The sequence below is a fragment of the Manis javanica genome, chromosome 1 (assembly GCF_040802235.1).
Source record: "Manis javanica isolate MJ-LG chromosome 1, MJ_LKY, whole genome shotgun sequence".
NCBI lineage: Eukaryota > Metazoa > Chordata > Mammalia > Pholidota > Manidae > Manis > Manis javanica.
In genome coordinates, this window is record NC_133156.1 from 93,109,692 (window position 1) to 93,125,425 (window position 15,734).

At 33.4% G+C, this 15,734-nt stretch overlaps 1 protein-coding gene across 4 annotated transcripts in view; it reads left to right on the forward strand.

Annotated features, from left to right (window-relative positions):
- Nucleotides 1–15,734, forward strand: part of POC5 (POC5 centriolar protein) — a 34,701-nt gene that overhangs the window by 15,893 nt on the left and 3,074 nt on the right. For all 4 annotated transcript variants that reach the window (XR_012130529.1, XM_017676194.3, XM_017676196.3 and 1 more), the window contains 6 exons: nucleotides 503–679; nucleotides 2,263–2,367; nucleotides 3,981–4,160; nucleotides 5,200–5,353; nucleotides 8,746–9,005; nucleotides 15,241–15,417. Coding sequence is in view for 3 of the 4 variants with exons in the window: in XM_017676194.3 (XP_017531683.2) it covers nucleotides 503–679; nucleotides 2,263–2,367; nucleotides 3,981–4,160; nucleotides 5,200–5,353; nucleotides 8,746–9,005; nucleotides 15,241–15,417 (1,053 nt within the window). In the remaining variant the exon portion in view is untranslated. The remainder of the gene's footprint in view (nucleotides 1–502; nucleotides 680–2,262; nucleotides 2,368–3,980; nucleotides 4,161–5,199; nucleotides 5,354–8,745; nucleotides 9,006–15,240; nucleotides 15,418–15,734) is intronic.

The following is a 15,734-nucleotide window of genomic DNA, read 5'->3' on the forward strand; positions in this document are numbered from 1 at the left end:
GTCAGTGCATAGGGTAAAAAGGGATCAGACTTAACAATTTATTGGAAAGTGGCCTTTGCAGTAAATGATTTGGGTGAATAAGTGTCAAGTTCCATGGTTCACATTATCCACCTCTGTCTAAATAACTTCCCAGTTCTATAGCCCAGCTTAGCACACGCTCCTGCATCTGTGTTTCCCCTGGTGCATCTTAATACAGGCATGTAGCCCTTGAATTAAAACAAGGATTGGTTTATTAATGAGTGAGACTTAGAGTTTCTTTTAGTGACAAGATTTCCTACAGGGCAACTTAAAGTAGGAAACAACTCACCTCCTTAGTATGGTGACTGTGAACTAAGAAGAACTGTGACTCTTGAACTTCTAAACATTTTCATTAGTAATTTTTAAATATAGCTCTTAACATTGATTGTTCTAATTTTAAAAAACTCATTCTTAACTTCAGTGTAATTTTAAGAAGCAGTATCAAGGAGCAAACTACTTAACTGTCAGTGTATTTATTTTTCAGACAAACATCATATCTGAACTGAGTAAATGGAGACTTAATTTTATGGACTGGCACCGAATGGAAATGAAAAAAGAGAAAGAAAAACATGCAGCACATTTAAAACAACTGTGCAATCAGATCAATAGCTTGAAGGAGCTGCAAAAAGCCTATGAAGTGTCCATTGGGAGAAAAGATGAGGTCTTCATGTTTATATTTATTTTTAACTGGCATTTGGTAAATGTCTTGTGAGGTAATAAATGCCAGGAAGTGATTATTTTGGTCCTATGAGGACATAAAAGGAAGATCTATTTAGAAACTGGAAAAAAATTGATGCATAGAAATAAGATTTATTCTTCCTGTTCACAGTCAAGTCATTTTATCTTTGCTGTAACTTTGGCACCTTGATGTTTTAAGAGTGAATTTTTAAAGATTTTTTTAAAGAAACTTTTAAGAATTTTTAAGAATGAGTAAATGTGGGAATGCTCGCTTTTTCATCCCTATCTTTTCTTCCAAACTGCCCTTAAGAGAATATGAGGGAACCAGCATTATCTACATTTTAATCTATCCTATTAGGGGTCATTTTAAGTATCTCACAATCTGTGATATGTCTTTATTCACTGATGAAGTCTGTTCTTCATTTTGATAAAGATGAGAGCACCTTTTATTTCACTTTCTGTTGCTTAACAACTTGAGAGTAAGGTTCAGGTCTGTGCTAATTTTGTTCCTCCCACCGTTGCCTTGCACAAAACAGATGGGCCATAAATCTGGCTCTCCCCAGGAGGCTGGTGGCTTTCAGAGAAGAAAGACTTGGCAGCAGACACCTTAGCTACTTGTCTGCAAGTGTAGTGCTCACTGTTCTAATGATTTTTTTTTAATATATGTATTTCTTTTGGTGTTGCAGACTGTAACATAAAGTTGAACATTTTTACGTAGTTTACTGTTTGAAACAGGTACTATATTGTTCATTTTTTCTATTGTCTCAAAACCATGCTCTGTGGTTTTAAAATACTTTAAATTAAATGGTTTTAATTTCAAAGCATCACACAAAGACTGTACATATGTCCAGCTTTTGGAAATGAATAAAGTGAATAGCCATGTGCCACATACAGCTTAAAAAATAGACTATTACCAGTATCTTAGAATGTGTGTCCTCCTCCACTTTTGAAAATTAGAGAAGAACCAGAATAAATGTCTCTCAGTAAATGTGCCAAATTTACTAAATCTTTTTTTAATGTGATGTTTTAGATGTTTCAGTTACTCAATTCTTCATAAGAGAAAATATCTTAAGATTTAAAAGACTCCATAGATCATTTTAAAAATAGAACAAGAATAATATTACTAAAGAAGTACATCTAAGTATAACTGTTAATTACTTGCTTTTATGAGTTTGTTGAATTCAGAAATTCATTAAGCAGCTCTTAAGGAACATTGAATCCAAGGTACTAAAGGTATTTTGAGACTGGAAAGATATTTGAAGCCTGGTCCCTGCCTTCAACTTTAGTGAATAAAGACTTTTTTGTATATGTAGCCAGACCTTCAAATGCATAGTTGTTTCTCTTGGATTAAATGTCAATGACCATATTAATTTTCATATATGTGCATTTTTTTTATGATTATCAAGATGCGTATTTCCTCTTCTCTTCCCCTTCGTTCACTGGTGTAGTATATTCATGTGGGAATTCATAGGTATTCTCTTTGGCATTTTTTGATATATGAGAAAACAACTTTATCAATTGCTGTTATTGTAACACCACAATAATTGGGTTAATTGCTGCTTACAGGTGATTTCTAGCTTGTCTCATGCCATAGGCAAGCAGAAGGAAAGGATAGAGTTGATGAGAACATTCTTCCACTGGCGAATCGGTCATGTCAAATCCAGACAGGATGTAAGTATAAAAACAAAAAGACGACTGACAGATAGTAGACTTCTGAACTCAAATGGTTTAAGATAACATGTTAGAACTCTTGTTAAAGTCAAAAAAAGATTTGTTTTCTAATAAGTGAAAATGATTTTACAATTTAATGTTGCTTTTATTTCAAAGGAATTTGATTTTGGTATAGTTTGGGAAAAAATACCTTTTATATTTTATAAAAGCTATTGATATATCATTTCCTACATCATACTAGGTTAATAAGGATTGTACCTAAATTACAAATACCCTGGTAATGAGACTCCTTTAATAAATTTGACCTCCGATGTGATCATATGGAGAAGGAATTTATAATTTTTAACATATTATGTGCTTCCTATATTGTTTCTGGTTCTGAAATGGCTGAATACATATTCTCCAAAAAGAGGCAATACTGTATTATTTATACATTATCAAATTGTGTAAATATTTGTTGTGTACACTTAGAGTGAGAATCAAAGAAAGCCATATCTGTACAGGTCTTTAAAAATTATTCTTAGTTTGTATATAAATTAAACTTGAACATCTTTTAACTAAGTAAAAGCTGAATCAGTATATCAAAGTAACTAAACTGGGAGAGAATAATAAATGATTACTTATTAATAATCAAAATGGAAAAGTATGAGTGTATATATATATATCCCAAAAGAAGACAGAGTATAGAGACTCAAGAATATAGGGGGATAGATATATGGTTTGCTTTGGTTTGGTTTTATCATATTATGTGAGCCATGGAGTGATCTCTGTGCATTTAGTCCCATGAGATTAATATTTAAGGGAAAAATCACCATCATGGAATAGGATTTTCCCTTTAAGAATATTTCCTAGTGCTTTCATTTTTTAATTAATCCCAATAAACCAGATCTACATTAGTCCTTTTGAAAAGAGCTGTTTAAAATGAGTATTTATACCATTTTTGTAAGTTCTCAAGTGATATGAGAATGTTATATCTAAATGTTAGCTAAAATAATTGAAGCTACCATTACTTTTTTAATAGTTTTTCAAATTTTAAGAAAACTGAAAATTAGAACTATTTCAAAAGAATTTAAATTCATTGATAAAAGAAGTAAAGCATATTCCCTAATTTGGATCACTTTGACATTATATGATGGCAAAATATGTAAATTATATCAATCTTGCTTATGGTGGTGGCCACCCCGCTGAAGAGAAAGCAGTGCCACCTGAAGCCCTAGCTGCTACCCTTCTGCCTTCCAGCCACTCTCTGTTTTTCTCCTAGTGCAGCCATAACCAAGATGGCAAATAGCAAGTTACTCATTTTCTTTCCTTTGTTTTTTTTGTTTTTCCCCTAACTTGACTAGTTGCATGAAGCAGTAATGTAATGATAAGAGCTTAGGCTCTGGAATAATGCAAAGTTGGCTGTTCCCTTTCTACTTGTGTGTCCCGGGCAGGTGACTTAACCTCTCCAAGCTTGTCTTCTTATCTGCAGATGAGAATAATAAGATCACATGGGATTAAATGATAATATATGGACACTGCTTACCATAGTGTAATGTTATAATTTTTATTATTATGGCCAGTATATTCACCTGTCTGTTCTGTTTTTGAGGTTGTATGTTACTTTCATTTAGATTTATGAAGGTAAACTAGCTGACCAGTACTTCCAGAGAACTTTACTGAAGAAAGTCTGGAAAGGCTGGCGTTCCGTGGTACAAAAGCAATGGAAAGATGTGGTAGAACGAGCTTGTCAAGCAAGAGCTGAAGAAGTTTGTGTCCAGATTTCCAATGATTATGAATCCAGAGTTTCTGTGGTAAACTTTTTTTAAACTTTGACTTTCTTTTAATAAAAATAAAAAAGATGGGTAGCATCACTCACCATGATAGTAAAACAGAGTAACTCATTTCTCCAATTCAATTTAATACAGTGTACAGTGTAGGTTCAAATAAGACTGTTGGGAAAGAACACTAAGAAGTCAGACTTACGGACTTACTCTTTTAAATAGTTATAACTCTAGTGCTAAATTTGTGTTGGATCTCTTGCATGTCCCTTTCTAAGAAAGCATACTTTCTTATGCTTCTTCCTTTGGCTTTTATGTAGCTCCAACAAAGACCAAAAGTGTTTATCCTCATGTTAATTTTAAATTATGTTCTTAGAAGTTTGATATAAAGAAAGCAGCTATATATAAATTGAAGTTATTTTCCCATCTTTTAATAATAAAATCAACATTGTTTCCATAGGAAAACATTTGAGACCCAAAATGAAATAAAAACCACACTGAAGAATGCACTAGGCCTACTGAAATCAAATATTACAAGGAAAAAAATTTTATCATTGTAGCACTAAGTTCCTAATGTTAAAAATAAGTTTCATTATACAAATAGTTTTCTTCAACTCAAATGACATGCAAAAAGCAAGTCCCTTTAGATTTGGTCTGTGGGAAAGTGTTGTATCTAATGTCACTTTGCACTTTAAATCCTATAGATAATATATACTTAAAAAGTAATTGTTAATATTGCATTTAGTTATTTTTTTCTGAAGGGGTGAGAGCTCTTAATGTATTTTTGTTTAATATTCTATGTAAAAGTTTTATGGTAAGAAATGATACATCTTTTGGTATAATTAAAACACATCAGCAACCTTTAGTGGGACTGGTATAAAATTCCTTGTCTTAATGATTAGAAATGGAAATGGTTTGTTGATGGGAGACTATAAAGGTAAGATCACCTCTGCAAATATATTGAGGTACATAGCAGAAGAGGTATGTGGTAGTGTTTTTAGTATTTCACATAAAAATATCCTTCCTTGTGTCTTAAATCTTTTTCTCCTTTTTAAAAATCCCCTTATTTTAGTTATCTGGAGCTTTGGAAAATGCAAAAGCTGAAATCCAAAGAATGCAGCAAGAAAAAGAGCAGTTTGAAGATTCCATGAAGAAAGCTTTCATGAGGGGTGTATGTGCATTAAATCTTGAAGCCATGACTATATTTCAAAACAGAGATGATACAGGTGAGTATTTTATTTAAGATTCTCTGCCTACTTTCAAAAATGATTTGAGGAGATTTCAGTGATTGATATGGTGTGTAGCAGTTTACTTTCTGCAATGGACATGTCTTATCCAGAAACTGGCATTTTTAGTTTCATGATGTCATATCCAGTTTTAAATCTACCATGAAAATTCATTCAATCATGATTACTTATGGTATCTTAGATCTGATCAAATAAACTGTCAACTCTTAAATATTTAGGATGAATGTCAAAATAATGCTTTGAACATATAACATTATTTTAAGGCTCTTCTAACTAATAATTGTAATGGTTTTATATCCAAAATTTCTATTTTTGTTTTTTTCTAAGTAGCCAAATTCCTTGAACTGTTTTTTTGGTTAAATAGCTTTTATCTAGACGTGGTTTCCAATTTTTAAAAATTGCTTATCTTTCAGTTTAAGAGAGGCCTCAACTAAAAACTCACAAAAAATAAGTAAATACAGGCCTACCTACAGATGCCAAGTGAAATAATTTTATTTTAAGAAAAGCCCATGTATTGTCTGGGATCTGGTAATTTGTGTCAGTTTTGAAACATGGCTTAAAAAAGCCCATGACTAGAATCCTTTGCTACCAATTTAAAGGAGGTTTATTTTCCGCATTGGGTTTTACTTTTCTTCTCTGAACGAAGAAGATAATTTAAATCTTCCTTAGATGCCTCATAGGGGGTTCTTGGAGGAATGCAGTGAAATACAATTGAAAGCGCTTTAAAAGAAAAAAGTACTTTTAACATATAAGATGATAATTGTGATATAATTGTAGTCTTAAATCAGCCTCCTATGTTTCAGGTAAATACATGAACATTTTTGCAGTTATTTCCTAATATTAAATTCTATCTGAGACTCACAGTTTATGATACACAATTTCATTTTGTAATGTGGTTAACATGATTTCAGTCCAGTAAATAACTTCTCTCTGCTTGCCGTGCCCTCATTTTATAGCGTCAACAGACAATTATTACTTGAATTGTGTGTGTTGTGGATGGTGGTGAGTTGTGGCAAATCATTTTCTCTCCGAGGCAGTCTTGGGTTGTGACCCATATGCAAGTTAGAAACTTAGAGTAATGGATCTCAAGGCTGAGTAGTTTTTCTTGCTAATATCCAAATGAGTACTTAATTTCTCCAATTAAAAATGGAGAAATTTTAACTGAATATGAACACTGAAAACAAACTCAGCCCTCCAATGATAGAAAAGTCTCCTTTTGGTTGTAATTATTAGCAGGTTGTATTATTAAATTAAAAAATTTAAGTATCTACTAGCTTTCACAAGTGATGAATTATCATTAGAATTTCCTATGTTCAATTACAAGAAATCTTTTTCATAACCTACTTCAGGTTATGAATTGACTGAGGACAGAGTGTTTACTATTTTAATAAGTTTACCATCTTAAATTTTAAATTCAAATACAGGTATATTTCTTACAGGCAAACATCCATAACAGAATGTCAAGAAAATGTATTCTGATAGCTATGCACTATGATTTGTTTGCTCTTGTTGCTTTTAAGTCTACTGGCATCTGCGGCTAAAACCAGGATCTGGGATCTCAGGTGTTTTGAGTGGACTTCTGCTTTGCTTACCATCGCACATCGCAGCGGAGGGGTGGGGGTGATAAAGGTGACAAGCCTAGGAAGTCTCACACTGACAGTAACGCCCGTGGAGCTGCCAAGGCAGAAGTTCAGTGTGATCTAGTGCTGGATTTGCTCTGTGGTGTTTCACGTCTGTGGCATTTTAATAACGGACAATTTTTTTTAATTCTCACAAGAAAAAAGTTACTTCTGACCCCCTTTCCTCCTATAAAACAACCATTTTTTATAATGCAGTGTTTCTAATGTACCTGTCTTCTTACAGAGCAAAACAAATATTTGATTTTTCTTATTTGTCCTGGTTCTCTGCTGTCTTTGATCTGCAGTGCATCTTACATTGTGCAATATCCTAAATCTAATAGATGGTAAATTAGAAGTTTCTATGAAGAAGGTGGCAAAATATGACAATAAAAATGACCTTTAACATGGCCAGCCAAGTTTTAAAGCAATTTTAGGAACAGTAGAAAGATGCTTTACACCTGAAAAAACTTATCCCAGTAAAAATGAGAATAATTATTAAATTTACAATTATCTGACAAATAGGAGCTGCACACATCAACCCACGTTAGTGAGTTATCTCTTGCCTCTCTTCTAAGGAGGCCCATGGCCAGACCTGCCCTCTGTACTGGTTCCACATCTGATAATACGTGTGCCAGCACATAAAAAGACACACTTTGTGTCAAAAAATATGTTGAAACTGTGTGTGGGGTGGTGGGGTGGAGAGGTCTTATTTTCAAAGCATAAGCAGTATTTTTATTAATTCCTTTCATCAAAGGATTTCAAAGGACCTGTGCATTATAATCCTCACTAAATTTTGTTAATGAAAACTATTAATCCATTTTATATAAAGATAGTTTAAGAAAAGGACTTACACAGAAGCCCAGATTTCTGGATGGAAAGAGACAATGCAGAAAACCATTTAAATATAGGGGTATGTAATGCCCTCTATTCAGATATTCTGAAACACCTCAGTGACTGAATTTCCAAACCCTCACCCCATTTTTTGGTGCCACAACCACTTAAGATATAGTCTAAAGTGGAAATTTTAACCAAATTCTAACTGAGGGGAAAAATCTAAAATTTGAAGAAACCCTTTGTCTTAGCTTCTTAAGTTGATGCTATTCACTCCTTTGATCTAAGGTTCAGGTTCATATTTGCAGGAAAGTATATGGTATCACTAAAATCAGATAAGTGTGCGACTATACTCTTAATTCATGATTTACATAATCTAACTGCAAGAACTGATTTACAACGTTAGAAATAAAGATTTTAGTGTTACTTATTGTTGGCTGAAAAGTCGAGATTAAAATACATTGTGTTTGTTAGGATAGGAGCAACAGATGGACATAGGGTATGGTGATACCGCAGAACAATTCTAAAGATCTAAACATCCGGCCACTTGTCAGGATGGTTGCATGAAATAATGCAAAAGGATATAAATCCTTAGGCTCACCTTTATCGTATTATTATTATAATGGTTGTTTTGGCAATATTCTTTACTCAACTGGGGTGCCAGCTGAGTGGATGTTTTATTTTTATCTTTTACGTAGTTTTCATGTGTTGTTGAAAGAAGTGATCTGAAATCTTTAACGGTTAATGCTGACATTAACCAGTTGATAATGACAAACTGTATTAATGGAACATTGTATGCAATATATGACAAGTTTCTGCATTTTTATTAGAACTGTATTTTAGCTATTCCATATTTTCATTGTTGCGGGGCATAAAAGTAATCTTGGGAGAATTCTAATGGACTTAATTTGTGATTTGTAGGGGCAGACTTCATAAATAACAAAAGGGAAGAGTCTGGTCCTGGGGTTCAAGGAAAAGAGCATTCTGTTCATTTGGATCCTAAGGCCCCTCCAATGCGCTCGGCGTCGCCGCCCGCGGCCGTGGCAGGGGGCAGCGCGGCTGCCTTCCCCTCCGCGGCTTCCGTCGCTTCTGCAGGGGCCGCTTTCTCTTCCTCTGTTCACCTTCCAGTTGCTGCAGCCCTTGGTGCAGGAACTGCCACCACCACTGCGCCCGAAGAAATGGTCAGTACAGTTCATGCAGCTCCCGCATTGGGGCGGCTTCAAAACTTGCCTGTATGTTGGATATTTTTAACTCACAACAAATTTTCCCATGTGGAAAAAAGCCTATGTGGTATTTAGGCCAGACCATAGGAAATATTTAATATATGAAGTGGCTAAAACAATTTGTAATGAAAAAAATACCTACAATAGTGGTAATTAAAACAAAAATAAATTTTTCATTTTACATTTTTCAATATTCAGGAAAAATAGATTTAATTTGAGAAGGAGTTGACAGACTTTTTTTTCCTAAGGAAACTAGTGGGCATTTTTAAGGGCATAGAAGATTAATGGCTCTTCTATATGTTTTCCATTAAACTACAACTTCCCCTTTTCCTGGATGCAGATATGTCATTATCACTACTCTGTAGTGACTCTGTCTTGATTTGATTAGGTTTTCATTTTTAATTCATAATTGGAATGAAGATAGGAATAGTTTTTTGTAGAGTCCCAAATTACTATTAGAAAAGTGCACAGAGGGGAGAGTATTAAATGGGGATGGAATATTTGTCTAAGAACTTGCTGGAATTAGTAAGCTTGGTATGCTAAGAGTTATAGACAAAGCACATCATGGTTCTGACTCTTGGCCTCCTGTTGTTAAACCTGTATTCTTCTAACATTGTTTCTCAATAGAGAAGGGAGAGGGGATAAAAGCCAACCTTATCACATTCACCTCCCTGTAGCTTTTTTAAAAATACTTTCTTCTCTATTCTGGCATGGCTCTGACACGAAGGCATGTATAGTTTTCTAAAGCTCCTGAGATGATGATTTGTCTCCCTCTCCTCTACTGCTCACATGAGAGGAAGGAAGATGGCAGAAGAGGTTTGAGGTCTTACATTTCCCCTGGCAGGCTGTCAGAGGGTACCATGGCTATGGACAGCTTTCTGTAGCTAAGGGAAGCATTGAGTCAACCAGACAATTGGTAATATTTAGTATTCCAGCTTGAATTTCTGCCTTTTGGACGCTACTAATTGTGGGGGGAAATACACTGAGATCTGTTAATCATGTTTGCTCTTGATTCAAGGAGGTTTTAAAAACACAACTATTAAGAAAAACTTGCATGTGTGAGGGAGTTTTGACTTAGAAGTAAGACACTAAAATTCAACCCTGACATATGTTCATCTGTGTGTATTTTTCATGATTTCACATTTTAAAGTGTGATCCTATTTGGATGATCTCATTTAAATAAGCACAGTGATTTATTTAAATTTCTAGTTTGTCATTCATGTTGCATATTCAGATAACACAGAGCTAGATTTTTCAAAATTCCCTTCTTCAAATGACTATACCATTTGTACATCTTCATTTATATATGACCCTGAAAATGCATGGGAAGAACTGAGTGAAACAATTTTGATCACTTGAGATAATTTTGAAGTCTTTGAAACCTGAAAAAGACAATATTGTGTAGAAAGCCCTTCTCCACCCCTCCAACTACATCCTACTCCTTCAAAAACACACGCATTCAGTTTCATTCACATAAGTCCAGCTTTTAGGGCTAGGGAGAAAAGAGAAGCACAATTAAATCAATCTGTAAGTGTAATGCTAGTTTTCTTCCTTATATAAGTACATTACTCAGATTCACCTCAAATATGCCTTCTTGCTTTTAAAAAGACCTATAGGAACAAATGTATCAATTGGATAACTTAACCTAATATGAAACCATCATTGTTTGGAACAGGAAAAGAGGGGATCCAGGCTGGTTATATTTCTCTTCTTTTTAATCACAGAGGCTTCCTCCAAACATTTTTTCCAGTCTTCCTTGGTGTTCCCAGGAGTTAAAAGGCGTGTGCAGAAAGTAAACTGCATAGAATTGGGAAACAAATAACTAGAGAAAGAAGGACCACCACTCTAGAAAAATAACATCAGTAAAATTCTTTTGTTCCTCCAGACATTCTCCATATGTTAAATATCACGATTTCATAGTGGAAAACATTTTTCAAAAAATAGTATTAGGCAGTTATGCAAGCAAATATATTGCAGTTCAGAAGGTTGAACAATAGGTGGCACTCTCTTTTTCTAACTCCAGTTGGAAAAATTGAGGGGTTTTAGTTGCATTTTTAAGCTATTCAGTAAAAGTTTCTCTCCTAACTTTCCTCTTCATCTGAATGGAAAGTGAAAGGGTATCCTTAGACAGTTGGCACTGGTTTCTTCGTCTTGCAAATGAGGAAATTGAGGTTTAGAGAGTGAGTAGCTTGCCTTTGGACACCGTAACAGAATTGAAATTCAGACTTTGACAATCTGGATTCAGAGTTCTCTTCTCCTAACCAACCTGTTTTGTCTCCATGTCAAATATTAAGATACAAATACTGCTGGTTGTTTTTATAATAAATATGTCATTTCACTTTTTTTCTTATTCTTTTTGCTTTTGTTGCTTATGTTGATATGCCTTTAAATGCCAGAATTTCCATTTTTGTAGCATTTTTAAAGTCAGCTAAGCTGATAAATGTAATGAGATCCAACATGATTAGGACCAGTAAGTAGTCACTTAATGAAAAGTCTGTTAAAGCAGGAAATTATTTTTAATGATATATACATACCTTATACATTATTTATCTAAAACATAAATATGTATTAATTTGCTAATTTTTAATGTGAAGCCAAACTGAGTATGGCTTCACAGATTGTACTTAAGTCAACTTTTTTATATAAGCCACACTCAGTGGCTTATTTTCTCTATAATTTTCAATTTCAGTTTTTGTAAAGTAAAGCAAGAACCTGGCAAAACAATCTGATTATAGAATCCTTCTAGGTTTATTTTCCCTTCACCTTGATTTAGCAATAATTTTTTTTAATAATTTATCTTCATAAATTCTAAAATGAGCATATTTATTTTCAAAACAACTTTTCACCAGTTTATATAATTTTTAATTAAATTACATTACAAGTACAAATTATTATTAACAACTGACAAATCATTTGAGATCAAAAACTGACTTGGTAAACATGCAGGCCGTTTAAGACAACTATTTAATTCAAATAAGTGCATAGGGGTTTCTTTTAAAAGTCTGTGTACTGGTGTATGTATTTTCAAATTATTGAAGGCATTTTAAAGCACTTAGCTGCTTGGGTGAAGGTTATCAGCTATGGGCATTTTTCCAACTACTCTAGTTTTTCTCATTCCAGATGTTCCCCAGTCAAAACTTCTTTAGGTTTTCATACATTCCAGGTAAGAACAGCTCTTCAGGGTGCTCCAGAGTGTTTATACTTCTCAAATGTGATTGGGCAGGAATAAGGTTACCAGCTCAATTGTACTTCAGTTTTCAATTTTTCATAATTTTCTTGCTAGTAATTAATTTTATATTTTGCATTTTAAAATAGCTTTTAAGAATCTTCAGAGGTTTATAAAATCCTTTTTATACCTTATTTAATAAGAAATAGGATAAAGTTTCCTAAGGTCAGAAGCATGAATTTTTTTTATTGAAATACAGTTGATATACAATATTATATTGGTTTCAGATGTACCACATAGTGATTCAACAATTATATACATTACAAAATGCTCACCATGATAAGTGTAGTTACCATATGTTAACATACAAAGATATTACAGTATCATTGACTATATTCCCTATGCCTTTCATCCTATGACTAATATATTTATAATTAGAAGTTTGTACCTCTTTTTCCCCTGTACCCATCCCCCCATACCACTCCCATGGCAACCATCAGTCTGCTCTCTGTTTATGAGTCTCTCTGTCTCATTTTTTATATTCCACATAGTGAATTCACATGTTGTTTGCCTTTCTCTAACTTACTTCATTTAGCATAATATCCCTAGGTCCATCCACGTTCTTGCAAATGGCATGATTTCATTCCTTTATATGGCTGAATAATATTCCATTATATATATACATATATACCACATCTTTATAGCCATTTGCCTATCAGTGGACACAGGATGCTTCCATAACTTGGCTGTTGTAAATTATGCTGTGATAAACAGGAGAGTTCCTATATCTTTTTCAATTAGATATTTTGTTTTCTTTGGGTAAATTCCCAGAAGTGGAATTACTGAGTCATGTGGTATTTCTATTTTCAGTTAAGAAATCTCCATACTGGTGGCACCAATTTATATTCTAACAGTGTATGAGCATTCTCCACATCCTTGCCAGCACATATTTCTTGTTTTTTGGGTATTAGCCATTCTGGCTGGTGTGAAGTGATAACTCACTGTGGTTTTTATTTGTATTTCCTTGATGATTAGTGATGTGGAACATCTCTTCATGTGTCTGTTGGCCATCTCTATGTCCTCTTCAGAAAAATGTCTATTCAGGTCTTCTGCCCGTTTTTTAATTGAATTATTTGTTTTTTTGTATTGAGTTGTATGAGTTTTTCATATATTTTGGATATTAGCCCCTTATCAGATGTATCATTTGCAAATACCTTCCCCCATTCAATAGGTTGCCTTTCATTTTGTTAGTTTCCTTTGCTGTGCAGAACCTTTTTAGTTTGATGTAGGCCCACTTGTGTATTTTTGAGAAGCATGAATGTAGTCTATAAAAACATATTTGTAAATTTAGAATCTGAGTTTTGATTTCTCAAAGTCATTAAGATCCCAGAAAAGTTTTAACAGCCATATAGCTTCTACAGGTACTATAGTCAAAAACAGTCCTCTAAATACCTCTCCCTAAGTCCTAATAGCTATTTCTTCTTTTTACCTTTCCTCCCCACATAATATGCTCATATCATTATTTCTACATCTATCAAGTTCTGTCATTTCTCATAGAGCTCACTATCATCCTGTTTCAGTGTACAACTGTGACAGTCTTTAGCTAGATGCAGATAATGTGAAGGACTTAATGGGGACACCTCAGGTGGACTGTAACAATGAAAAAAGATCAATATTTAATAATGCTTTTAGAAAGCTATATTTAAAGAAAAAATGAATTCAGATTAATAATTCACACTGAAATTCCATATGTTTTGAGAAGTTAAACTGAAATAAGTAAATGTTAGAGGAGTATAATTACCTCAGGTGTCTAAAGCAGGTTATTTTTTATTCAATTATGAAAGAAGAAAGTAACAAGATTAGCTACAGTTTTAAAATTAATGTGCATTGAAAAATAAGGCATTAAAAAATGAAATATAGAAAATGTTTACACTAGTAGATAAGTATCTGTAATTATTAGATGAGCTTAATATTTATGAGGAACAATTAAAAATTTCTGAGAGCAATACCCGTTCTGTTCCTGGGAAGTAGTTAAAGAACACGGATAGTTAATAAAATGAAATGCAAATATGAAACAATAAATAACCACAAATTAAATCAAATATATAATAGGCTTTAACTCAGACTTAAATGAGCAGCTGATATAATTAAGTGACAGTAAAAAACAATGAGTACATGTATGCAGTACTCCTGACATAATACAATCTTTCTGGAGTGTGATCCAACAGCAAGCAGCAGAAGCTGTAAAAGCTGACATTACATGTTAATACGATCGTCCCATTTTTCACAATATATTCTACAGAAATAACTCTCAAAAGGGGAATCCTTTTTAATATAAATGTGCTATATATAATAACTGAAACAGGTAAACAAATTTGTGAGTATAAAAACCTCATAAAAATTATAGATCTCTATTCATGAAAAAAATAACAAGTAAGAAGAAAAAAACACAAAAGCATGTGTAACAAGGATATAAATTATGCATAAGGATCAAAAGAATTCATAAAACAGAATTGTTGCCAAGGGTGGGGGAAGGGTAATAGGTAAGACTAAAGGGTAGCACAAGGGAGATCCTTGTAGTGTCGGAAGAGTCTGTGTCTTGACTGCAGTGATAGTTATGGGAATCGTCATGTGATAAAATGACATAGATCTATAGTCAGCCATTATACCAATGTCAGCTTCCTGGCTTTGACATCACAATTATACTATAATTATGTAGGATGTAATTGTTGCAGACCTCTCTATACTATCTTTGCAACTTCCTATGAGTCTAGTTATTTCAGAATAAAAGTTTTTTAAAAGCTTACAAAAGCCTATAAAATAGTTGATACACCAAAAAAAAAGGTGTTTTGGGGTACTTGGTTTTATGTTTTGCTTTTTGTCTCATTGTTTTATATCTGTTCTTTCCATGTTAAAGTTAGTTGAATATACAATTATTTTAAGTATTTTCTTCATAAGCTGTAGAACTAAAAAGTACTATGAATTTTTTCATGTATTTCCTACCAACTGGATATTTCTTGGTTTTAGTATGTGCCCAGAGTTGTGACATCTGCACAACAGAAAGCTGGAAGAACAATTACAGCCCGGATTACAGGCAGATGTGATTTTGCTGCAAAAAACAGAATTAGTAGCAGCTTGGCTATAATGGGAGTTTCTCCTCCCATGAGCTCAGTTGTTGTGGAAAAACATCATCCAGTCACAGTGGTGAGTACACATTTGCTAACCTTTGTCAAAAAAACTTTTTCCTGAGAGGGTACAAACTAAAAACACTTAAGTGACATGTTGAGAAAATCAAAATTCATGGTGACAAGTACTTGTTCTGCCTTTTACCATTATAGTCTTTATACACCTGTAATTATCAAACCTGCTGTACATCTACTTTTCCTCTTTCCTGGAAATTAATTTCAGAAACATTGTTTCTTCTCAACAGTGTTAACACAAAAAGTAATCCAGTGTATTGGCAGCCAAAGGATAAACTATATAAACAATTTCTCATTATTTAAAAGGAGAAACAAAAAACT